Raw genomic sequence first — 27933 nt, forward strand, 5'->3', positions numbered from 1 at the left:
AGTGAAGCTGCCCTTGTGTTAAGTGGATTAGTAAATTTTGTACCGACGAATCGAATCGTAGTGATTTTTAACATGGAAAGACAACATTCGTCATTTTCTATGGAATCCATCCGAAATATCTAGTTCAGTGCCTCGATGAATCTGAAGATTTTCGTTACAGGACTGAAATTAATCTTGATTCTTTTTTAAAATCCCTAGGAGCTGTGATTTCGACAAGTTAACAAAAGCAACAATGTAGTTTAATTAATGTTTTTTTAAATTGAATCGCGAAATTAATTAAATAATTTCTTAAGAGAAGAGTTTATACTTTATTTAAATATTCTTCCATTAATTAATACAATATTAATGTTGCTTTGACAATAAAAAGATTTAGCGGATTGAATATAGCAATTGTTATAAAAAAGAATGAATTACATTAAATAAACTAAAATCACAAGTTTGACGATTTCTTTGAGAAAAAAATATGATTATAAATGAATATATTTTTTTTATTTTAATCTTTAATTTTAATTTTTTTTTTAAATTATTTTTAGGAACTGGACATCCCTCTATTCCAGAATATTAATTAATTTTTACATATTCCAGAACATTTATTTAATTTTTAAATATTTTAGGTTGTTTTATATAATAAAATACGTAGTGTATATATTATGTAAGGAATTTTTAATTCTTATTCATCTAATAAATTTTTTCAAAAAAATTTATACTTATTTCAATAAATTATTATAATGATATAATGAACATAACTAAAAATGTGTAGTACTTAATAAATTCGAGACGAATCGATTGGGTACTCCGATATCAGTAAGATTTTGATAATTTTTAATTATCTAAGTGTTACATTTAATATTTAGCTAAGCTTTTTTTTTTACTACATTTGCTGAAATGTTATAGAAAAATAAAAAACGACATGAATCTTATTCCACTAAATATTTGATTATGAAATTATGATGTCTTATTGTTATTGATTCGATTCGCCTCGAACAGTCGATACCTGAGAATTTTTGTACTCACACATTTAATAAATTATAATAAAAATGTACGTATTTTATTATTTCAAAATGTAATCATTTGTAATCACTTTTTGATATCATTCTATCCATGTTTTTTAAAAATAAAAAGATGTATTTAATAATGAAAAAATATATTTTCTTGTGCAAATCTTGCTCCCATATATCAAAAAACTGATGAATATCGATTAAATTATCATCAAAATTTTGGAAATTGCATTATGCAAAGAGGTGGGATAAAAGATAACGATTGTTAATACTCAACGAAACACTTAATTTTCCTTTGTGGATTAATCCCATGGAACTCGAAATAAAGTAGAACTCATTTTCTAGCATGTATAGATGCGTTCTTCTTTGTATCGAATACCACTCAAAATGTTATTCAGTGGAGGGACTTGATTTGATTGAATTGTTGCCGGTTATCCTCTATTGAACGCGATCTTTGATAAAGTAAAACGGGAATTAAAATTTATAGATGCGATTAAATATATTACCTGATGTATTTGATTATATTATTAAAATAGATGCGATATTGCAAAATCTTATCTAATATATATCTTTTGATATATATTATCGTGTAGAGAAATAATAATAAATATAATTATATGAGCTTTGAAACGGGAATAAAAATTATTTATTAGAATTGTGTACTAGAATTGATGAGATTATTTGTCACATATTTTTTTATTTGATCATTGTCGTACACTAAAGCTTTGCTTATTTTTTGTTTGTGCATTTTGTTTGAATCTTGTGAAAATAATTTCGGTAAAATGTCAATAATAACTGACATTCTTTTTAGTTGAAAGATATATATAATAAATTTATTAACATTCTTTTTTTGGTCTTGGTTACTTATATAAATTAAATTAAGTTATATACTTTATTGCTATCGATTAATAAGAAACGTAATAGTCATTTGTCGATCATATTCACATATTTCACATTGCATCACATAAAATATAAAATTGTTTTATTATACGCATTCCGAACATTTTGTATGCAATTTTACATCACAAAGATATTTTACATGTATTCTTGTTGTATATTATGTTATATCAATGTTATAATATAATTCTTTTATATTATGTTATATGTAATGTAAAAGAAATTATATATAGAATATGTAATATAAATAACAAAAATGTGAAAAAAATCGTAAAATGAAGTAATTTTAGTTTAATCGAAATATCATTTACTCAAATTTTGAAAAATGCCTAAGAAAGTATCCAAAATTGTTTTTATGATTTTTTATGTTTAGATTTTGATATGCGCGTTATTTGAGCATTGTCAAAATTTCTGTCAAAGTTATCCCGATTTTTCAAACTTTATTTTAGAGCAGTATGATGTGTAAATCCTGAAATACAATAAGTGCAATAAGTCTTAAGAAACTGAATAATCATAGTCGATTGTGAGAAGAATATTCGGTGAATTGGAAATTTTTATAAAAGGGTTATTGTACCTCTTGTGTTTCAGATCTAAAGAAAAGAGGATCACCAAATCGAAATCGGCGGGAGTGCTGGAGAGCTTCTACAAAGTTAATCCGCTTTTAGCAGATGAAATTTTTATCTCAAGATATTGCTTTATTTATAAAAGAAATTATAAAATATAATTTAGATAGAATGCATGTAATGATATTGTAATGATATTCGATAAAAACAGAATAGCCTTATAAAATGACTTGATAAACTATTATATATTGTACTATTATTATTATATATTGTAATTTTATATGTATAATTTTTCTAGATCGGATTCGGCGGGGAGGGCTTCTATAAGATTGGTCCGCTTTTATCAAATAAAATTTGAATTTAAATTAATTTAAATTAATTAAAAAAATATTACTTCATTTTTATAAAGGAAATTGTAAAATCTTAGATAGAATGTATAATAATTATAATGATATTCGATAAATGCGGTATTCAGTAAATGCGGTAAAGTAACCTTATAAAGACTTAACTAAACTATTATATATTTGTAATTTTATATTTTATTTTTTAAATTATAACTTATACGGAGTGCATTGTATTTTAATATAAAAGAAAGTATTATACAAAATAAATTGTACGAATGAAAAATGTTAAATTAAAAAATGAAAACGTATGTGTCCAAAGTAGAATTAGAATATTCTTGCATTACTGTTACTTTTGTAATAATGATTTAGTAATTACGTTGCAATTTTTTATGACAGTAATTATAACGTCAGAATTTTTGAAAAGTAACTCGTTATATTAATCGTATATGTGACGAGTAATGAATTATGTATTAGTAGTGCATTATTTTTTATTAATAAAATAACGAGTTATATATTTTTCAATAAATAATACGTATAATTTAATAACAAATTACTTTTCAAAAATGACTTTCCCAACTTTAGTCTTTATTACCGTTGTAAAAAATTGTAATGTTATTACCAATTCGTAATGATAATGATCTTTAATGCATCATTTTGATTCCCATAGTTCAAAGAGGACTGTCGATTAGAATCGACGGGGGTGGAAGGGCCTCTACAAGCAATTTTTGTTTATTGCCAGATTATCTAAAAACTGTATAAGTAATTTTATTGTAATATATTTTATTGCATATTATGTTGTAGCAAAAAAAAAAAAAAAGGAAAAAGAAAGAATTCAGAAAGTATATAGTTTATATTGGACAAGTTCAAATTGGCAAAGCGGTTAGGTTTGCTTGCCAAATAATTAAACATTATTGATTGATCTATAAAAAAAACGGTATTTTTCTTTCGAACTGAATATCATCGGAAATATAAAAGATGGGACAAAAATTTTTAAGCAACAGTTGATTTCAAAAGTAGGACTTTAAAGCTGTGGAAAAAATTTTTATTTTTTTTTTGTTTAACAAAATATACTCATTATCTATTTTTTTCAAATTAAACAATTTTTTTTATCGAATTAAAGATTATTTTTTCTGACTTCAACTATGTATAATAAAGTTATATTACAACCCAGTAAACAATAATATAACAACAATGTTAATTTCTCATTAAACAATATAAATGAAATATAATACATGTATTATATTGTACTCATATTATTGAGTGGGAAATTATAATATCACTGTTATATATTATTGTTAATTGATGTTTACTGAAAACATATCATTTTCCAGAATTCATTATAAACGCTTTCTCCGTATACACTATCCGGGCTCATGTGCGTAAGTGATTGTCGTTGAAATAATAAGATATATAAATCGATGAATAAGGAAATTAACGTAATTAATATTTTTAGTATTACAGATTGTAAATAACATTAAAAATTATTTAATTTTTATTACTTCTCTTTAAAGTAAGTAAAACTTTTATTCTTTATTCATCTCTGTACATTATTTCTTTATAATGTCTTAAGATTATTCTCTTAAAGTTATTTTTAGTATAAACTTTAATATCTTATTTGTCGTTTACATAATAATTTTTAAATGTACTTACAATAAAATAATCTTTAAATGTTTATACAATAAATTTATATGTCGCACGTATCATTTACTCATTATACTCATTATAATAATGATGAAAAAATGTTTTAAACATGATTTTTTGCATGAATATTTTACTACAGCTATATTGCAACCCTCGATATGTTGTTGAAATTTTTTCAAAATTAAATTTACTGGATTTTCAAATTCTTCTGGTCTTTCGTTTACATAACCACTTTTAAACTATGAATAGTACGAATAGTACGTGTGATATCGGGGATGACAATTAATTGTGTATCAGAGATTACATTTTTATTATATTATTTTGTTCATGCAAATTTATATTACTTTCCAATAATAAAATATCTAAATAATAATATCTAAAAACCTTTTAGCAAAATTTTTCCAAATTTTGAATCCGTGAACATATAATGGTTGTATTTTCTCTGTAGTGCCTTTTAGTATAATCATAGTAGTAATATGTTTTCCTGCAGATGTCAATCTGAAATGATATTGGGATAATGTCCAGTCCATGAATCGATAAGAAGAACGCTATTAGAAGCAAAATAAGCTTCTTCTAACCACCATTTTAAAATGATCTGTAAGAAATATAAATATTAAATTAATAATTTTTGTATAACTGTGTTATTAGATTCTTAAATAAAATAAAAAATATAAAATATTGTATATCATAGGAATGTCATAGAAATTACATTATTTCGTTTATGCAATTTATATTTTAATAGTAGAACAGTATCTGAAAATCTGTTATGAAAGGAAATTTATTTAATTACCTGAAGTCATTTTAAAATGATCTGTAAGAAATATAAATGTTAAATTAATAACTTTTGTGTGACTGTTATTAGATTCTTAAATAAAATATAAAATATATCATAGGAATGAGTTATAAAAGGAAATTTATTTAATTACCTGAAGTCATTTTATTAGATGTCAACGCTTTTATGACAACATTTATTGGTAAACAAAATTTCTTGTACTCTTGATCCAAATCTATTATTGGCTTCTTTTAAAACACTGAATAAAGGTGACAGTAAATTTCCATTTCACATATTATTTATTGTGCATGAGTGTGTGAGGATGATATAGATTTTGGACGACACGCTCTACTTTTTTTACTCTTTAATAAGATAATGATCTTCCAGAATAAATTTCCAATTGAAAACCACTTTGATCAGAATTAAAAACATTTTCTGATCCAAACTGATCGATAAGTAGTTTCACTGTTTTCAGAAAATCATTGGCTGTTTTTTGCAAATTAAATTTTCTATTGCTTTTTTAGTTACAAATTTTATAATTTTTCTTGAAATAATTTAGTGAGATTTCTTGAATCTTGATACCCAACCATGAAATGCTTTAAATACAGGATTTAAATTTTCTATTTCTTCTTGTAAAGCCTTTTTAGATTGAACTATGAATCCTGATCCAACAGCTGTAGTAAATTTATCATGCGTAAATTTAGAGATGTAAGATAATATACGATTTCCACCTGATTGTAATTATTTTTCCCAACGTTTTAATTGATGTTCAGATGAAACTCTTCTACATTTATTTTGTACTAATTTAGAGGATGATTTCTTTTTTTGTTGTTATTGTTTTCCTTATTGTCTCATTTCCAATATTCAACAGCTCGTCTTTTATAAGAACTGTCAAAGTCTGCGTCATCATTTGAACATTTGAGGATGAGAATTAAAATTGTCTTCATTCCATGTTTCTTCATCATCTTCATTATTTCAAAATTATGTAATTTATCAGATTTTTGATAATCAAGACAGATTCCTTTTGTTACTTTTCAATTCATTATAATGAAAAATGCTATATCCAGCAATAATTTGATTTTAATTCTATTTCTGTTTCAGTTACTAGTATTCCTGAGTTAGATATATTGAACTTACAGAAACTTAAAGTCCGATAACATTAAGCGGATTAATAGTTATTTTCAAAGATGAACTTTGCTTTATATTCTAATATAATAACAATTTAACAAATTGCACAGATATGATTATAGCGAAACAACTGACTGAATGTAAAACTGCTATATGAATATATTGTTCATTTATCATATTCTTGAATGTATATACATGTAAACTTATATCATAAAAATTATCACACACTTATTATCACTGATTGCGTTCAGCAGAGAGCAGTTTTGCAATACATTGCAATATTATTTTTGAGAAATATGTCACGATTCTAATACGATACATGGCTTTTACAAAGTTATATCTTATATCACAAATTCTTCAGATGTGATATTTTCCAATTCAGTTAACTTCTAAATGCGACAATTTCCAAATTCATTTTTCAAAAATTTAATTTCAGATAATAATTTTTTATTATAAGAAGATGGATTTCAAATAAAATGTTTTATTTTTAATTTTTATTTATGGAAAAAATTATTATTTCGACGATAATTATTTACGTACATGAGCACGGATAGCGTATACGAAAACGTTTTATAATTAATTCTCGAAAATATGTTATAATATAACTTTAATATACATAGTTAAATTTGAAAAAAAAATTTTTAACTCTATAAAAAAAATTATATTAGAATTAAGAAAACTGTGGCATATATTGTTAAACAAAAAACTAAAAAAAATTTGTTTCTTCACAACTTTCAAGTACTCTTGTTGTTTAAAAAATTTTTTTCATCTTTTATATTTCCGGTATTCAGCTCGAAAGAAAAATACTGTTTTTTTTTTCCAAAGAGATGTTTAAACATGAGTTAGTATATATATATATATATATAAAAATATGTGTCTCTTAGATTTTTATGTTTAACAACATATTTCACAGGGAATCAAATCGGTGCCGGATACAGTTGTGAAACTATCCCTTGTTAGTGAAATTGAAACATATCGTAATTAATTTCTATTTTATATTAATAATCTTTTTCACCACTATCCTTGCATTGTTCATACAATTGGCTTTTGTTTCTTTCTATTGCAATATTTTTTGTTAAACTGCAATTTGCAGTTTTATGATTTCTACTTAAAGATTTAATTAAATCACAATATATTATAGCGTTCAAAAAGATAAGCTTCAAAATAAAAATAATGTTCTAAGGCCCGGTTATACCAACGTTATTTTAATTTTAAGCTTAAAACTCTCTTTGTTCCTATCTCTTTTCGATTTTAAAACGAGAAAGAGTTTTAAGTTTCGTTTAAAATCAATTTTATATAAATTGGTGCAATCGGATCTAAAGCGATTAAAAAACAAATATTTTCTGCATATCGTAATAAATAATACATATATTAATCGTTCTATGTACATATATGTAAAACATAGTATTCAAATGCATGTTCTACAAGCACATAGCTTGATATAGTTCGATATTGCAGCGTTGTACAAAGAGTAACAAGTCACAGTTTCAGTCTCTTAATGTCTTCCGGTCGGAAGTCTATTCTTAGGGAAGCAATACGACGCACTTCTGACGGCGTTAATCGCCATGCTATCGCGTCCGCGCCGCAATAATCGGCTAATTCCTCTATCTTTTCTATACTTAGAATAGTAGCGATCTGTGTTAAACGCGCAAATTTGTCCCTCACCGACCAAGATGTGGCGGCTGCTAAGTAACTGGCCAATGATCTTATTTCCTTGTCCAGTATCAGACCTCCTGCCTACAACATACAGATTTATTCTGATATAAATTATATTACACTAAATTAAATTTGTGAGCGTATCGATATTTATAAGAAATTAGATAAAACATTAAGATAAAATTGATAAAATATTACACAATTAATTAATCATAAGTAGAAATATAAATCATTTAAATAGTAGTACATTTTTGTAGCCAATTTTTATTTATAATTACGTAACTATATATATTGCTTATATTTGTCTTATATTTTTATATTTTTTTATTTTATATTTTTTTATATTTATATTTTTTTTTATATTTTTTTTTTTACTATGAACTATATAATTTACTAATTAGATAAAACTATTCCCAATAGATTACTATTGAAAGATTATAAGAGAAATAATTAAAATCCATATAAGTACCCGATTAAAAGTCGATTTCAAAACTATTTTTTCTAAACGAGCTGTAACTTCTGCAGTTAGAAGTCCAATAAGTGCATCGTAGTTGGAAGTTGTTAAACTATCCTTAAATCCTCGAAGTAGACCCTCTAGGTTTGTGATTAATGTCTGCACAAATGGCTCGTCTGTTTCGTATCTCAATAATTCATCCTGCATATGAATTCATTATGTATTTAACCATTCGTTATATACATTTAGAAACACAAAGTTTATTTATTCTTGTAGGATATACCTCATTGATATGATGATCAATAGATAGAAATGCATCGAGCCACGGAGTGACTCTAGGTTTTACGGCGCTGACGCGCAACTGTTCTAGACCACAATCGATGATGCCTCGTAAAATCAATATAACTCCCTTTAAACTGGACAAACAACTGTCAATTTTGCCTCTATCCTTTTTTTGCATATTGGGAAACGTTGCGTCTATCTCTGCACCAAGACTCTTGCATAATGTTTCCACATATTCCGTGCTCACATCGGTATTATTTAAGTATGCCTAAATAAATATGAATAATTATAAATATAAAATTACAGAGAAACGTATAATAAAACTGTTTAGTAATATATATTAATATGTTATGAAAATAACATGTAAAATCGTAGATTAAAAAAATGTTACCAAGAACATAAGACGGGCGCATTCTGTATCTGACGTTTGTAAACGACCATGTTGTATACTTGTCTGGAGAGCACTGTACGCTTGCGCCAGATCCAGGTAGCCTGCTGGATAACCCTGACGCAATCTGTTCCTCAATCTATTCGCAAATTCGCCTTCCAAGATGCCACAAGCCATATTAACGACAGCACAAACGCCGTCTATACTCCAACTCGACATAGCCCGTCTGTGTAGACATTATATTCATTATAATTTTCAATAATATACATATCGTATGCATAAATTTGGCAATATACATACCGTACGCATTTCTGTACAATGAAAAATACATCGTCAACCATGCTGGAAGTTTGTTGATCTGGATCTAATGCATCCATTCCTAAAGCCTTATTCACACTCTCCTCGAGAAAATATCTCTCTAATGCAAGATAGGCACCAAGCAACTCTTGCATGCCATGTGCCAATTCGGAGTTGTTTATTGTCATTTCAAATTCATTAAGTAACTCTGTGCGTTGCGCCTCATCTGTGGTACTGATCTCTATATCATTCTGCAAAACAAACACATGAATCTACATTGCTAATTTCTTATGTAACATACCGATAATCAAATACCTTAACTCTTCTTTTTAAGAAACGTATGTAAAGTTCTGCTCTCGAATGCATTATAGTAATTTCTCCTAAGAGAAGATCAAGCTCCTTAGGATCAAGTCTTTCAGGACTCGGTTTTCGCAAGTACTCATTTATCATTTGTACATTCTTAGATATACATCTATGTTTCGTAAATACTACAATAATTTTCTTGACTTGCCTATTTGTAAAAAATATAAATTAATTTTTTTTTAATATGTAGAGAAGGTCGTCTACAATTTGATATGCAGTTTATTGTATTTTTTACCTATCACATTCCTTCTGTAAAATTGAAATTGTCATTAATAGTCGACCAGGACCATAATAAGTTTCAATGATCGGTTGATGCACTTCTACAATACGTGCAATCCCTTCGAACAAGAGAGTCATGGTGTCGGCAAAAATAACAGCTGCTCTCTTGTCATTACTTTTAATTTCTAGTGCTGCTTGTAGATTCTTCTGTGCAGTCTCATGTAGCTATAAAATGAAAAATCAAACGTTATCTTCTCAATAAGATTTTAGCATATATAATTTTACACAATATTACATACTTTAGTGCATAAGTAACTGCAAAACTTCTTTAATCCTTCTAAGTGCATCCCCAACAATGGAAATATCTTAAAAAATCTCTCAACGGAAGCCAGATCCTCAGATTTCACAGCTTCGTCAAATTTATGTGTGACAACGGCTCTCAATTCCATTGCAGCCTGTTGCAAGGTAACCAAGGAACTGCTAATACTAGTATGATCCCCCGATACATCTTCGGCTGTTCTCTCCAGTAATTGTTGATCCATTGCTAAATAACGATGAACATGTGCAGCACCTTGCTCATAATCCTCATTACGCAGTGCAGTTGCTACTCCTTCACTGCATAATTGCAAGTCTAATATATCATTTATTCTACTTTGACACTCGCATACTCTGCTCTGTAAAATAAAATTGTAGAATTTAAGCATTTATAAGACTGAGAATTCTATGACTTATCTAAAAATGTTTTCATTGTAGTGTGACATACTCTTGCTAAGTCCAACTGTCTCACTTTAGCACTAACATTTTCAGCTAATTCATTGGTACGAGCGATCATATCACAAAACTTTTCTCCTTCTGTTCGTATCAGTACAACATTTGGCAGTACCTTGCCAATATTTTGCAGTTTTGCTTCCACGTGACATCGTCGAGTAAGAATTGTATCCAGATTTTTCTTTATAGAAACCTAAAAATTTACAATTTTTTTCTATGAAATATATAATGGCAAATTTTTAAATGATGCTTCTTCACATATAATGCAATAGATCTAGAGAAAATATCAAAGAAAAATCTTACACAGAAAAATCTTACATTTAGTTCTAAAGAGATATATCGTAGAAATTTATGCTGCTTATAAATATTGTATAATCAAATATTATAATAGCAATTCGAACCTCATCTTCAGACAATTTGTCCAATATTCGTTGCAGATTTTCTTCGTTTACCGGCAGATCCATATTATCAGTAAGTCAATTAATTGGTGACGATTTAATTTTATAGTGCTGAGGCACTTGATATTTTCCATATGTTATGTATTTCACGCCCACGTTGTCACATTTGTAAACAATAACTGACAATAACTACTGGTAATGATAAGAATGAGTATCTATAAAAAATAGTATAAAATCTGAATTGCGCATGAGATAAAGCTAGAAACACAATAAAAAACACAGGTAATAGGAATAGGAAATAACAAATTTCAACCTATCAGAAATCATATATACTAGAATGGATGTTTTCTGATAGGTTGAAATCTCTTATTCCCTGTTTTCATTGCCTGTGTTTTTCATTGTGTTTTTCTGGCTTAATGATCGCGTTCAACAGACTCAACTGTTGCAGAGTGAATCCGTGAACGCTTGCTACTATTGGTGTATTCTTTTAGATCATCCAATAGCAGCGAGCGCTCACGGATCCGCTCCGCCACATATTATACACGAGGATTTTTTACCTTGTTAAGTAGACCATACCACAGTAATGTCCGTATTCATAGTCAGACCTTGTACTTAAGGCTTCCTTAAATTTATCTTTAAGGATCCTCTACGTAGGAAACCAACCAATCACAATCAAATATAAGGAGAATACTCGATTAGAATTAGTCAGTTCCTACTATTTAAAACTTCACGACCTATGAAGTCTACGACTTCTATGTAGAGGATCCTTCAGATGCTCAGTAGCCAATGAAATAATTCGTAGAGTATCTGAAGATATCTGAAGATAAATTTAAGAAAACCTTAAATATAAGGTCTGATTATAAATACGGGCATAAGTCGAAAATGGAGGACTTTTGCATTACTTTAGTAATGCATATACTAGAGCTTTAAAACTCGCGCTCCAAGGAAACATAGTGAATATTGCTGCGTATAGCCAATAATCGTGCTCCTACCATACCACGTGACGTTACACGAATCGCGCTCGTCGCGCCTCCGCTGTGGAAGGGATCAGGAAGGAGGGTGGTCAGGCTTCTTCGCACATCCCATAGTCTCATACGCGTATTACCGTACTGAAAATGGCCGCCAGCTGTCATTCGCTTGTGAAGTGTGGCTTGTTGTGAAGGAACACGACGCGGATTCGTCACGAGACGGTTTCTCTAAGCGCGTAACACACCGCGGGGATGCGATGTACTTTTGTGATGACACGCGGCTCGTTGGCTAAGATCACACGAGATTGTCGTGAGTGAGGGAAAAAGAGAAGAAACAAACGAGCGAGCGACAAAGTAGAGGAAAGAGAAAAAAAAGAGCGGGGAACGAGAGAAAGTGTACGGCGGCCCTCCCCTCCCCCGATGGTGTTACTTCCACAATTCCACGAAAGTGCGGCTAGTTTGGCTGTTTACAATTCCTATTTCACGTAAAGTGTGTGACTAGTCTGTTGCTCGCGCGATCGCGATAACGCCACCGTAACGCGACCGAGTTCGGAGTCGTCCACCGCAGCCGCCTCCTCCTCCTCCTCCTCCTCTTCCTCCTCCTCCTCCGCTTCGATCCGTTTGCGAATCGGTCTCGCAGTAGTCGCAGTCGCGGGGCTCTCCCGATACTCCTTGCCCCGCGATACACGGCCTTCCCTTGGGAGTTCTCTCGATTTGCTTGTTTTACACTCCTCAGGGCAATTAAGGTAAACTTTTATCGGATAGCCATAGTATTCTAGATAACCTTTCAGATACTGTTTGATTTATGTTCACTTGTCCGAGTCTCTTATTTTTTTTACACAATGATATCTATACTTGTGTTATGTGTTTGAAAAAATGATTATTCTAAAATATATGTATATATGGTTTTTGTAAGTATTGAGTTTTTTTGTATATAGTTTTCTAATAATAATATCAATGTTATAATAAATGTGGAATAAAGATAATTGTAAATGCAATAATTGCATATTGCTGATTATTTTATTTGAAGGATTTGCTGTAATAGTAGATCTATAACAATGTAGCCAAACATGTGAAACTACAATAGTATTTTGTTCATCATCAACTTTGGAATTCATTTATTTCATTTTTATATAATATTCGTTAATCCAGTATTGCAGCAAGTCTTTCAATTCATTTAATAAAGTTTTATATATTTTTATTCAAATCAGTGATGATATAAATTTTTATGTTATGAATATTATTAAATTATAAACATAATCTAATATAAATTTATCTCTTTATATTTAAGGAAGCAGAATGGGTTCCAGTCAACAGTTCTCTCTTAGATGGAACAATTATTTAAAACACATTACTTGTGCTTTTGAAACATTGAGATCAGATGAAGATCTCGTGGATGTTACTTTGAGTTGCGAAGGCAAAAAAATCAGGGCACACAAAATGCTATTGTCAGCATGTAGTACATACTTTAGAGATTTATTTAAGGTATTGCGTATATTTCTGATTCATTTATTATATGTTTAAATGTAGAGACATTTTTATAATAATTATTTGTTATATAGGAAAATCCATGCCAGCATCCCATCATAATATTTCGTAATGTAAAATTTGACGACTTGGCTGCCTTGGTAGATTTCATGTACCAAGGCGAAGTGAATGTTATTCAAGAGCAACTAGCAAGTTTTCTCACCACGGCAGAACTCTTGGCAGTACAAGGTCTTACAGACGGCACAGGAAAGGATGACAGTCTAGTAGAAGTGAGTTATTATAAAGTATATAAAATAATTTATAATTCCAGAAATATTGATCTCAGGTAGAAAAGCAACTGAAAATGATATGTTTATAAGTTCTCTCTCCTTCCCTCTCTCTCTCTCTCTTTCTCTCTCTCTCTCTCTCTCTCTCTCTCTCTTTATGTATTGTAGTTATAATAAATTTTAGAAAGAATCATCAATTCACTATCGTATTTATTCCTAATTGCTTGAAAGTTATAGTCTTCGATTTTGTTACAATTTTAATTGAAAAAAGGAAAGAAAATATAAATTCCTTCCTCAATTCTGGAGATTTGGATTTATTTATTTTTTTTTTTAAATTTCTTTTAGAACAACATAGTATTTGTTTATTTCCTTAATTAATTAATTAATTAAATTAATTAAGTTCATATTTCGAATATTTTATTTATATCTTTATTGAATATAAATATTTTTTTCTTACTGAAAAATCCTAATACTGTATAGGATAACAAATTCAGAAACTTGGTTTTTTAATAGCTAACTATTTTAGCACTGTAATTTAGCATCTTATTTATGTGTCATATTACTTTTAAGGATGACATAGAAATTCCCAACGAGCCTGAAGTTCAACTGCAGAACACTTCCGGTAAATCTATGGGGGATAACAAGAGAAATAAGTCCCCGTCGTCTCCGATGCCATATCATGCCGTTGAATTACAACCCGAAGTGCCGCCAAATAAAAGGAGAAAAATTCGAGAAAATATGAATGTGAACGCGGAGAAGAATTCGGCAGGAATCAACGCGAAGGATTCCGAGAAAACGGCGGAAAATCAGACGGGACCGGGCTCCGATCCGGTCGAAATAATTCCCCTCATGCCGAACTTAAAGCTGGAGATGCCAGAATACTTGGAACAAGATGGTAGCAGTTGTAGTTATGAAGATCAGAGTATAGGCGACAATGCCCTGAATAAGATTACTATAGACGATACATCGTCGACCACGCCTGATCATGAACAGAAGGTCGACATCAGTCAAACATTTTACACGAGTCAATCGGCATCTGATAGTTTGGACAGCAAACATCAATCAGATGTTGGTAAGTATCTTCGTATGTGATAATTTCTAGAATTTGCTAAAATATTTTTTACCTAATTTATCTTGATAAGTTGTCAATTTTCAATCTTATCTATTTTGATTAATTGTCAGTTTTTGCGCAGTTTGATGATTTTTTTTTTGTCTGTTAGGACATCTACTATCTAAACCAAGCACTTCGGGAGAGAGAGCAACACAGGATGCGGTACAGGGTAAGTGATTATCTATTTTCTTGTTATTATCTATAAATTGTATGATATGTTGTTTTGCCATTACAACATAATTACGACATGAAATTGCAGTAGATTGAACGAATTATTAATTATATTTAATCATAGATTATTTAAATTAATCCTTTAAATCAGTTTGAAAATTAATATTTTTAATTTAAGCTATAATGTAAAAAATAAATTATTAAATCGCAAATTGGAGATTGTAATATATTGGAGCGCGCAGTAAATTATCTTTAAATTTGATATTTAATTATCGTCTATTCAAGAAATTATTTAAATTATCATACAGTAACAGTAATATAGCGACAGTATAATGGCAATACAACAAACTTTTAAGTTTTGTATCCACATGATCCACATACTTCAATACGTTTGCAATCTTTTAATATTTAAAAATATGCATCTACCTGATATTTTGGATAGTAATATTATATATAAGAAATTTTATACATTAGTTTCAATTATAAATTGCTCTGTACACAAACCTGCATTCTAACTTCAGTGGTGATGGATTAATTGCATGTACTGTGGGTACAAAACCAAAACAATATTTTAAACATCTTGATACATGAAACATTAGTATCATAGGAGTTACTTGGTTTCATGGATTAAGATTCTGTAACAATTATTTTATATTATAATAAGAAGGACAGGACATTTCCTTTTTATTGTGATATTATGATCTATTAAGTTTGAGGGGTAGTTAGTTGATTGCGTTTTCACATCAAACTGTACGGTTTGGTAGCTATGCAGCTTTGCATTACTTATACACGCACACAAATGATAATTAGAGAAAGAGATTAGGATTAAATCCAAAGACAACGATAGTGTAAGATTTACACATGAAACGTTTAGTTACTATTACTTTACAAAACGAGTATTTGAAAACGAATATTTTAGATCTTAATCATAATTTTTTCTTCACGTGGACCTAGTTCTTAGTAGCATGACAAAATACATATTTAAAGATAAAAAAAATTAAAAAAATCGATAACGCTTTTTATAAAAATGGCATTACGTTTTATCTTATAACATATATTGCTATTAAAACTTCATTAGTTTTTGCAATATTCTGTGAAATACTGTCAATTGTTTTCTCTTTGACCTGATTACTCTTGCATTATTAAACGGAATCAGGTTTGCAATCTTATTATGAAAAGATTTCTGAACATTAATGATAAATATATGTATGATACATTCCCTGTTTTACTACAGGGAAAAAGACTTTCATTTTCATCCGATTATATCGAGATTTACTTTCAATGTACAGAGTGCATGGTGTTTTGGATGTAAATGTATGGTACAGGCACTCGGGTGTAGGTTGAACTGTAGATACTAGTAAGCATTGCCAAGTGCTGTATGTGTGCCGACAATCATCAACATTCCTTTTTTTAATAACTCGATCAAAGCCACCACTATGTTCCTTATGCGCACTAACTGTAAGCATACTTCTGTGTATATACTAAAATAAGAAATACCTTTCGATACTGGTTCAAGGCAACTTCTTCGTAAAAATATCTAATTCGTGTGTATAGCGCGAATCCCACTACATACACACATGGTTTATTTGCATGTAACGTTAATCTTAAATGTACGGGTATATTGATTTTTAAATGTTAGAATAAAACAGTGCAAGTCAAATTTATAGTATTTGCTGCAAGTTTTGGCGAAGTTTATTTTGGGAAATTTTATTATTAATATGATCGAATATGATTTCAGAAACTCTTTTAATAATTTATATAGCAATTAATTTTTTTAGCGAAATGCTTTAAAAAAAAACTCTTAAATATTATTTCGATAACGAATATTTTCAGAAATTTCATACTTTATGAATGAGGAGAGCTTCATCCAAATTTATTTGTTTTTAATTGACAGCCCAAAATGTTAAAATAATATCTTCTATTGATGATATTGCAATATAATTACATCATTATCATTATAAAAATAAATTAGTTAATAATATTTATATATATATATATATATTTTATGAAAATTATCTCGGACATAATTGCGAATTTCGCACGTACTCTTCGAATCACGAGCTTCCTGCGATCATAATGATCGCTGTATTCGGATTAGGGTTCTATTAACTTGCAGAATGTATCGTTACATAGATCGTAAGATATTCGCGCAAATATGAACTAATTCTGAAGCAGTCAGGTGGTGGTGGTGCTCTGGTGACAGTGGCATGCGCGTGCAATCCTTTCTTAATATTTGATAATTTGAGATATTTGATTCAGTTCCCTTTCCCTTCTTGTATGAAGCAAAATTCTATATGGTAAACGGGTGCGTATGGGAAATACAGCGATCAATATTCGTTGCATCGATATTCCTTCGGAATCCGTCATTTTCGGCGTTTTTTGATATTCTAATTTCGATATTAGTATCTTGATGGGACAATAGAATTCTAGAAAGATTAAGCCTGCCAATAGACTCGCATGATTAAACAAGGAAATGTTAAAGGAAATAAAGATGTGGCATGCATAATAGAATAAAATTGCATCAGTTATAAAGCTGTACCAAGGTGTAAGATATTTTCGGATTATTTACTGTTTATATTCATGGTTTCATTTTTAACACATATATTAAATAAATATTTATTGTTTATTAAATATATATTCATAAAGAAAGAACGTGGATGAAAAATGAATCTTACGGGAATAATAGAAACGAAACTTTAGATGCGCGCGCGATTCATCATCTATAAATTTCTCTTGACATTGTATTAATAAAATATATATTAAACACATAAAAAGAGAATTAATTATCTTCATATTTTATATTTATATTATTATACTTTCTTACTTTATGCAATAGTTTAAGTTCATTGTCAATTAATTGCATCTATACATATATTCGAATTAAAATTAAATGAAAACGAATGAATTAAATGAAAACAAATCGAAAGCAATGACGGATTTTGGAAGATTATCGACACATATTTTCCTCGAGAATCTCATAAGCCTGGTGATTGTAAACGTATCTTGACCCGAAATTCTTTGGTTACAAGTACATATGACCGGAGAAAGATTAAAAAAAAAGAAAGAAATAAGTGTTTCGGCAGGTAGGTAATACAAGATCTTAGCAACGATCGCTAAAGCAGAAGCATGAGTTCTTTTAGTAGTCACGACATCAAAAAGCTTGTTCCTTCTTTTCAAGTACTAATGTTATTACGTAAAACATCATTAACGTCTCCGCGTAATATGACTCGTTGCGTTTCGCTTCGAAGTTGATTAGTTACGTGGTCTTTTTCGCCTACTGAATCTCGATTGTGAATCTATCTATGAGTATAAAGCGGCGGATCGTACATTAATCGAACAATACGATACCTTGGATATGGAATATTTAATCAACCAATGTGATATTAGATACTAGACTTGATATTAAAAAGAATAAATTTCCGATATCTATCTAAGTCATTAGGTACATTGAGTTCCCTTATCTTTATCTTGCGAAGAGATAAAAACAGATGCCATTGGATAAATAGATCGAAATTGATTTAACAGTTTTAGGACAATTACAGTTTGGGAGTAGGAGAACTCCTGTTGAACACATAGTTTCTTACTTCCAAGTGATTTCTGTTATTTTTTTATTTCCAAGATATTGAATTGTTCTTGAAAATTGTTTCGTTGACACGCGAGTGTCTCGCCGATAGTTCTGTGGTTGTCGTAGATGTGCATTGTCGAGGTCACGATCCAAATTGAAGAGAAATTAAAACGAACGTATCGAGAACGATGAGTGCTTGTATGGAAGTTTGCGTTTCGCATTTAGAAGAGCATTTAGTGAGCCAATTCGTAATTCATCCTGCCACAAGACAACAACAATGAACCTGCGATAAGACTGTCTTTTTGTTCGCGACAAAAACGGATCTCGTCGGAATATCGATCTCTCGCAAATTGCGCAGCAGGAGGTCGATGAAGCCCACCGTCAAGAAACACGGGAGGCTGGATACGCGAGCATCCTAAGCAATTATGTGCAATCAGCGTCCTAAGCAATTACGTGCAATCAGCGTTCTCGTTTCAGCGTCATCGATCGCACGAAAGAGACATTTCCCTCTTTGAACCACAGAAGGTTTTGTTCTGATAGCCGATAGGCAGAGAAAGCAGTCTTCTTCGGAAGCTCCTGCGACGAACAATGAAATTAGATACACTTGAGACACTTTAGACCACTTGATTGACAGAAAAGGCGATCTAAATTATCTTATGATTATTTCCACCTTTGTACAATTTTGACGATAAATCTGAAAAAAAACTGAAAGATTATTCGAGGGAACGAAGTTTACAGAGATGACCCGGAGTGCTAATCTTTGTGTATCCATGTGTCCTTGCACTAATCGAAGGAGAACTGATATCGCTCTATCCAACGTCTGGAACTGTCTGGAGCAAATTCAGAATCGCTAGTCGATTATGTCGACATATAGGGGTGCAAAAAAAAATCTCGTGTTCGAGTTCTTTTCCTAAAAGGTGCACGGGGATACAGAAGCTTGCGCATTGAAATCTAGCACGTGGCGATGCCACCATATGCGCGAACGCGTTGTAATTCGCGCGAAGTAACAACAATGATCGTGATGAGAAAGGCGCGTTTGATGATATATCAGATCACCGATGAGACACGCACTCTGTAGAGACGGTTTTCTAGCGACTACCGCTGCTGCGATTATGGGATTGTTGTGGTTGGTGCTGGGGATTGGTGGTGCTGCTGCTGATGCTGTTGCTGCTGATATCGTCACGGTTTATTATGATATACGGAGAGGTGTCTTTAATTTTTTTTCATTATTGTATAACTATATAACTAATGATTGCCTGCATGCCCCTACCGCGCCTATTACTTCTTAAGAAAACTGACTAACCCTCAACACGGCTCAACCGAGCCGTGTTTGTTGTTGTTGTTGTTGTTGTTGTTGTTGGCCACAACACTGTGTTTCTCTTCAGGAGGGTTTACGTACGTATCTGGTCAGCCGCATAGCCTCAGCAAAGCGAACGGCCACGGGAAAGTGTGCGTGCACTGCAAGCAGCGCGGCATGGTAACGTCACGCGGCAAGCTCAGGCAGACCCGCTTCAAATGCTGGCCCTGCAATGCCTGTTTGTGCCGCTGGCCATGCTTCGTCGACTATCACAAAATACGCTCGATCCCGCATATCCCACCCCCCTAGCACCAACCCTGTCTTAGCGCCCCATCGGCAGCGAAAAAAGACTAACGTCCATCCGCTCCGCGATCGGACTGATCATATGGGCCGCAAGTGGAAATCGATATGAGAGGACACCTTTGAAATAGGTCCACACACTGAAAGAGAAAGAGAGAGAAAGAAAGGAAGAGAGAGAGAGAGAGAGAGAGAGAGAGAGAGAGAGAGAGAGAGAGAGAGAGAGAGAGCGCTTTGATCAGCCTATATAACGCGATATACGCGAACCTCTTCTGTGTATTCTTTGAAAGCGAGTACTTGCCAAGATATACTTTCATATAGGATCGCGTTACTGAATTGACCTGTGTTTAGCAGGATGTGATTTCGCAGTGAGCATACGTTTTGTTAAAAATTTATTTTGTCGGCTGGAAATACCGTTAGAGTATCGTTGACTTCTGAATTTTTTTGTAGTCAGAAATATTTATTACAATAAGAAAAATACATGTTGATTATGTCACAAATATTTTATTGTTAGATCTCTTTATATCATGACGATATTTTTCTTCTTTAAGGAAGGTTAGAATTCATCAGCATTTTTCTTTGAGTTTCTCCCTTTGCTTTGGCTCTTAGTACTTCACTTAGACCTATATCTATCAATGTAGATTAACTTTAATCTTTAATTTACTCTTTACCTTTTTCTAATTCTTAGAATTAGAAGAGAATAAATGATTAAACTGAGATTAAAGTTAATCTAAATTGATAGAAATGGACATTAGGCATTAGGCAACGTGTACTCTATACAAAATATTTATGCCAAACTAGTATTTATAACTTGCGATGGTTATATTTGTAATATTATGTATTAGAATGCTATCCATACAGCGATAAAACATTGTGTGCATATTGATTACGTAACATTTCATACACATTTTGTGCGTGTTGATAATGTACATTGTTATTTATATTATATACTTTATGGACATGTTGATTGCGATTAGTTGATTGCGATCACACAATGATAGTATAACTTTTTTAAAAAATACTCAGTATATGATGCTACGCTGTACACGAGATAATTATTTCATTCTTCGCTCAAGAGTGTAGTCGAAATTAATTTGACGTTTATTTGAAAATTTTGTTTAAAATTCATTTATTTGAAGAATTAGATGCAAAAACTAAGACATCTTAATGAATGCACATTTTACTTCACGAGCATTTAATAAAGATCATCGCTGTTGTAAATACAATATATTAACCTCAAGACACTATTTGGAATACAAATTTAATTCTAAGTACGAGGTTACAGTTTATGATAAAGCCAATTTAATTTCGACTCTTTCCGTAAGACTTATTAATATGTACAATATATAGAGCCTTATCGATATAATGTATAGATGTCGATTTTATCAGCCTGATTTACCGCGAAGATATATCCAGGATCTACCTACGATCTCGTATAGAATATCGTTACCGTGAAGATTCAGATGTAACCGATTTGTTAAGAAAATGTTAAGTACAAAGAATAGCAATTTCCTATCTATTAGACAAATTAAGGTAGCTGTTTAATTCGTTACACTTGTATAATTTAATTCGTTACACTTATAAGATAGTTTCAAGAAACTCAGTTATACAGTATAACAAGATATATAAGCATATGGTTATATGGTATATAACAAACGTAACTGTCACCCAAATTAATCTGGTGCATTATCCGCTCTCTGCACAGTTCCGAAGATCTCCCAATAAGATTAAGTTCAGCTACTCTGCGAAGTAAGATTGTTTGGATTCTCGTGCTAGCGTCACAGATTTAACTGTAAGACAAATCACATATTGCAGTATTATCGCAAATTTCGCAATAAGTAACTGTGGACTGATTACTATTAAAATATTCATACATCATTTTCATCGTTCAACGCTGAAAAAAAATCAAGTATCTTTTTGTTTAAATGTTTTTTTTATTTTATTAAAAAATTCCAAATATTAGTTATTACAAAATATAATATTGGAGGTAAAGTTTTATTTCATTTAATATGTATATCTGTAATAAATAATATATGAAGTTTTTTGTAATTTTACAGTAAATAATGAAAAGTTTTCTTTTAGAGAAATTAATTTTTTTTTATTTAAGTTAAAATTTAATTCAAAATTTTTAAAAAATTTACGCAAAGACAATGACGTTTGCTCTAGAAAACGAAATAATAATTGGAATGAAATACACAGCCAAGATAAGCGTAACATGTTAATAAAAAATATTACACGACTATTCTTTAAGAACCTCTATGCTTTTCTTAAGAACTACATCAAATGTTTTTTTTAACGATAAAAAGACGAGAAACGAATCCTTCTTTATAGATATTTTCGAATGCCTGGGGACTTAACGAGCTTCTGAATCTTTCTTCAATGGTGTCGTGTGTCTTCTGTTTCCTCTGTCTGATCTGATTAGGCTTGCTCTACTTAGCTTGCGCTTATCACGCACGTCATAGGAAAAAGACGCCAGGAACTGATGGAAGGAGACGTGATATCATCGCCTTGCAAATATTTGGAAGCACTTTCTATCTCATATTTCCTTTTTATTTCATTTTGCGTCTCCTTATGTAAAAATTATGTCCTTAAATTATACGCAAGATATTTTTTCATTGCAATAAGCATCTGTAAAATATTGTAATAATGCAAATGATATATATTCTTATCAATGAAAATGTAATTTTATTTTATTTATGTATATACAATTTGGAAATATTATTTAATATACGATAATAATATATAATTTCATATAAAATGAGGGAAGAAGTATCATTCTTTGAAAAATAAACTGTACATAAAGATTGAAAAAATTTATAAATTACATTCATTTTTTTAATAAAAAATGCAATACAAAATTATATAATTCTAAACGATGATCTCAAAGGATTAACATCTGATAGCATAATTTATTTACTTTGCGAGTTTTGCCAAGAAGTGCTTCCAAGTCTTTGAAGCAGTCTTTGACGACGTTGAAATTCTTCTCTCTGACGATCAGCCAGTTTTTCATGGGATGGGTATTAGAATCTAGCTTCTCCGAGAGGGGATGGAACGACACGCGATGGGAATGCCATTTAGCTCTCGAGATTTGGCTTCGACTGGGAAAAAACGCGCGCGTGTTTTACATTCGCCGGCGTTGTGTGTAGCAATGCGTGGTGACGTTGTGTGTTTGTTGTTTTCTTTGTAGAACATGCCGCGGATGGCGACGACGACGACGGCGTCGCCGAGTTCGTCCCGGATGACGATTACGGTCAGTCCGGCGCTGCGGCGGACGGCCTCTTGTTTCGCTGTAGAATTTGTTGGAAGGGTTTCAAGCACCCCATGTCGTTGACACTGCACAAGGACTTGCACACGGGCCAGACCAGGTGCCCGATTTGCCAGCGCATCTTCAGTCGAAGTTACGACATGAAGGCACACTTGCTGCGCATCCACAAACGTCAGCACACATTCAGTGTGTTCGACGTCCAATCAAATTTTCAAAAGTGATGACTCTCTTTCCTCCCCAGGCTTCTTTTTCGGGTTCTTCTATCGATTTTCTTGCGATGATTTTACGTGAAGTTAATCGTTACGCGGAATATCTCGCGGGAAGATAGTTTAAAAAGATTTCTTGTATTTATATAGTTTAATATTTGTCAACAAATATATTAGAGGCTTAAGTACTTAAAGACGAAAGTTAAACGACTTAAAATAATTAAATTTCAACAGAGTGCAAATAACAGGGTTATATTCCCTGAATAATTTCAAGTTTAGAACGAGCTCAATTTTTAAAGTATTTGATATGTTCGCTGTCAAACAAATTTCGCATCGACAATATAACAACTGCATTACGATATTGTAATATACGTAGATAACATATTATTTTTAGTATTTGAAAATGAAAGAACAAGCGAGATGTACCCTTCATTGTAGTTGAGATTACATTTAAGAAAAAAAAAAGAAAAAGATAAATGAATTATGCATAAGCATTTATGTGCTAAGCTAAAAATTATTACAATCATTATAATCAACAGAAATTCTATCTTAACATGGGCCGAACGACAGTATTTCAGTCTAGTTAAATTGTACAAAAATCTAGTTTCCAAATTATTACATTATAATATTCTAAATTATTATACACATAGTATAATGGTACAAAATCGTATGTCTGTTGTAGAATCTCTAAAAGAATTGGCAATCTACCTGAGTAGATGTCTACCTACTAGATCCTCCTATCTAAATACCTACTGTCTCGAAGACGAGCCTCCTGATAGATCTTCAAGTCCTGTAACACGGAACATATCACGTCATAAGATCCAAAGAAAGAAGGGACTAGCTAGGCAAGTAAAGAAACCCTGTAAGAGATGTTGCGAGAAGAACATTACAGTATTAAAAAACCATAAGCCCGTCGAAGTAACAACGTTTTGTAACGACTGCATTGGCAAACCTCACTTTTGTTTGCGTTGTTTCAACATAGTGCATCACATCACCGATTAAAGTTCCTTGAAAATCTCGTTGAATAAATAATATCTTCTAATTCACTCCGATGTATTTTTAAGATTACACTTTACTTTGATACATGATTTAAGATTACACTTTTTACTTTAATACTTTGATTATATCTTTATTTTTTAATTATAATTTTGTATCAGAAAGACGAATACGTTTGTTATGAATACTTTGCATGAATACTTTAATTTTACTTAATGATCATCATGGCAGCGAACATGTTAATATCGAAAGTTAAGATATCTCGTCGAATTACAGATTGTCGTCGATTGTACACTAAGGAAAGATATATTTCAAATAAAAAATACTAAAATATATCCTTGTAAGATACTTTTGTAAAAAAGAAAATATAGAGAATAATTGAAAAATAGTACATACAGACCAAGATTTAAAAAAAGATTCTACTAATAATGCATTGACAAATATGAATAATTAGAAATTTTAATAAAAATTCATTTACATTACACTACTTTTTGCAATAATTTTAATCTTAATTTCTAATAGCAACAAAGGAAGATGATGTTTTTTATTATTTATAAACAATGACTAAAATTTTCTATTTTGTATATTTTGATATAAAAAATAAAAATCTTGCCAAATTAGTTCTATAACGATGAAATATTTTTTACTTTTGAAACATTCTTTACGATCGGAAAAATTTATATTGATTTAATTAACGTGCCATGAAATAGAAGTGTAATGTTAAGAGTGTTTAAGGATGTACAATAATTTTAATATTTAGGGAAGTTTTAAAGATGTTTATAACACTGCATATAACATTGCAAAGCGATTAGTTTACACTCGAAAATTATTTTGAACCAGCCGTTTCTTGTACATTTTTGAGTGTTAAAAAATATTGCAAATCACACTTTCAAATTTGATCAGCATGAGGTTTCTGAAATAATTGAAGCTTAAATTGCATTAAAAATGATGATGAATTTTGTGTTTGATATTTTTTTTTATAAAGAAAATTTATATTGATAACCTTAAATTAAAATTGAAGTCTTAAAATTCTGATCAGAAACAATAAATATTTTATTTCAGCTTTTAAAATGTATTTTTTTAAATATTATTTTTAAATATTTTTATTATTATTTACTTTTTACAATATTCTGGTAATTTTTATACACTATAATAATTTTTATACAGAAGATTTAAATATAGAGATTTACTAACAATAAGACAGCATATTTCTTGCCTGTAATAATGAAAAACGTACACATATATTTATAAGTTGAAGTTATCGATACATATACAATGTAATGTTTTCATCATTCATAATGAATTTTGATATTTATTGTACTTCTTATTGTATTATTTCGAAAATCTGACATGCTGACGAAATTTGGCGATATTGTTTTCAGAATCCAAAAATTTATGAGAAACATCTTATCTATTTTAAAATAAAAAATTTTTTTATGTACTAATACTATATCAAATACGTAAATAATATTTTTTGTTCTTTGTCTTTATTGATTTTGTTCTTTATTGATTCTAACTAAATCTGTATATTGATTTTAGATTTAGTTCATATCTCTCATTGCACATTTAATATAATTGTTTCTAGAATTTGATTTGTTTTACATCAATATAATTCTATTAATCTAGTATTAATATAATACAGTGTATGTGTATGCACATACATACACACATACACACACACACGCGCGCGCGCGCGTCTCATAAAAACTGTAAATAAGCTTAAGAATAGATTTCTGAAATTATTGAGACAAAAAAGTTTTAATTAAAATGTTGAGATTAATTCTAAGCATTTAAAATTAGCGAATCATATCACCTCAAGTTCGCGCGCTTAGATGCAGCATAAGCCGTAATCACACTACAGGTTACCGATTACGATATGGTTATCGGTTCTATTTTAGCCAATCATGATGCAGCGAATGCGGGTTAGCTACAACATAATTGGCGAAAATAGAACTGATTATAATACAAACTGTTAAAGACGGACGTTAATTTGTCGCCTCCTTGTTAATATCAATATAAGAATTACATATGCGAATATAAGATTGTTTTTATTGATATTTCTGCAAACGATTGTGCAACAAAATTTTCTTTTTTATAATAACATTTTTTATTTTTACACAAATAGATAATATTTCTGTCAGAAATTTGTTATCAATTTACAATAAGATATGAAATTGATGACAAATTTCTGAAAGAAATGTGATTGCACGATGCGTTTGCAGAAATGTCAATAAAAACAATCTTAAAAATAATATTTGCATATGTAATCCTTATATCAACATTAATAAGAGAAAGAAGATAAGTTGCTTAGCAAATAAGCCTACCGTAATTTTAACATCAAAATTAAAAGCGACATTTTGTCATCAGAATGACAACACATAATGTCTGTTTGTTCGCTCGATGCAGCGTTCGTCTTTAGCGTTGTGCCGCACTTGAGCGTGTGAACTGTAAGCAATATGATTCGCTAACTTTAAATGTTTATAATCCAAAAATTATTATAGTTTCAACACTTAGTATTAAACTTTTTATTTCAAAAATCTCATGATCAGAAAAATCAACGATCAGAAATCTATCCTTAAACGTTGTTACGGTATTTACGGAACATCTTGTATATATATCCTGTATATGTCTCATATACATTTAAAGCTTCCAATTATCTCTCGCAATTATCTCTCAAATAATTCGTTATTTCAAAAAATATTTCAAATGAAACTTTGTTACGAGGGAGATATCTTTTGGTGATTACAGATTCTCTTTAGATGATAGAGTCTCTACAAATCTCTAAGATTTCATGATCTTCAGTTTTTTTTAATGAAATTATATATTTTTTTACATAATATGATTTTTGTAATTATTCTACACATATGTAAAAGTATTAAGAGATACACAAAATTAGTAGTTTACAAGATAGATATTCATACTTTATATATATATATATATGGACATGAAATATCAAATAACTTGTAAACTATTAATTTTTTTTTTGTAATCGTACCTTAATACTTTTAGAACAGACTAATGAGATGAATCAATTAATATAAAGAAAGAAAATGCTTATTGAAAAAATTATCATTTTATATATTTATATATTTTATATATATATATATATGTAAGAGATTACTAACAATAAGTGGC

General features: G+C 30.3%; 2 protein-coding genes and 1 long non-coding RNA gene across 8 annotated transcripts in view; 2 read left to right on the forward strand and 1 right to left on the reverse strand.

Annotated features, from left to right (window-relative positions):
* LOC108689665 overlaps positions 1–2699 on the forward strand; it is a 9785-nt gene extending 7086 nt beyond the window's left edge. Inside the window, exon 4 of the long non-coding RNA XR_001931839.1 lies at positions 2484–2699. This is a non-coding gene — a long non-coding RNA (uncharacterized LOC108689665). The remainder of the gene's footprint in view (positions 1–2483) is intronic.
* Positions 2700–7766: 5067 nt separating this feature from the next.
* On the reverse strand, positions 7767–11388 carry LOC108689652 (conserved oligomeric Golgi complex subunit 4). Its single transcript, XM_018196509.1, has 10 exons — positions 11172–11388; positions 10766–10963; positions 10302–10676; positions 10019–10227; positions 9736–9931; positions 9424–9671; positions 9127–9349; positions 8737–9003; positions 8469–8654; positions 7767–8080 (listed from the first exon to the last, which is right to left on the reverse strand). Exons 1-10 carry the CDS (start codon positions 11232–11234, stop codon positions 7823–7825), a joined length of 2223 nt encoding a protein of 740 aa, XP_018051998.1. The 5' UTR covers positions 11235–11388; the 3' UTR covers positions 7767–7822.
* An 889-nt stretch (positions 11389–12277) lies between these two features.
* LOC108689686 (protein bric-a-brac 2-like) overlaps positions 12278–27933 on the forward strand; it is a 37665-nt gene continuing 22009 nt past the window's right edge. For 4 of the 6 annotated variants that reach the window (XM_018196567.1, XM_018196566.1, XM_018196561.1 and 1 more), the window contains exons 1-5: positions 12278–12882; positions 13428–13621; positions 13699–13893; positions 14461–14962; positions 15111–15170. In XM_018196567.1, coding sequence (XP_018052056.1) covers positions 13436–13621; positions 13699–13893; positions 14461–14962; positions 15111–15170 — 943 coding nt within the window. In that variant the 5' untranslated portion in view covers positions 12278–12882; positions 13428–13435. Of the gene's footprint in view, positions 12883–13427; positions 13622–13698; positions 13894–14460; positions 14963–15110; positions 15171–23518; positions 23832–24484; positions 24805–27933 lie in introns of those variants that run through there. The other 2 variants (XM_018196563.1, XM_018196565.1) reach the window with 2 other exon arrangements.

Source organism: Atta colombica, unplaced genomic scaffold (genome assembly GCF_001594045.1).
Source record: "Atta colombica isolate Treedump-2 unplaced genomic scaffold, Acol1.0 scaffold274, whole genome shotgun sequence".
Taxonomy (NCBI): domain Eukaryota; kingdom Metazoa; phylum Arthropoda; class Insecta; order Hymenoptera; family Formicidae; genus Atta; species Atta colombica.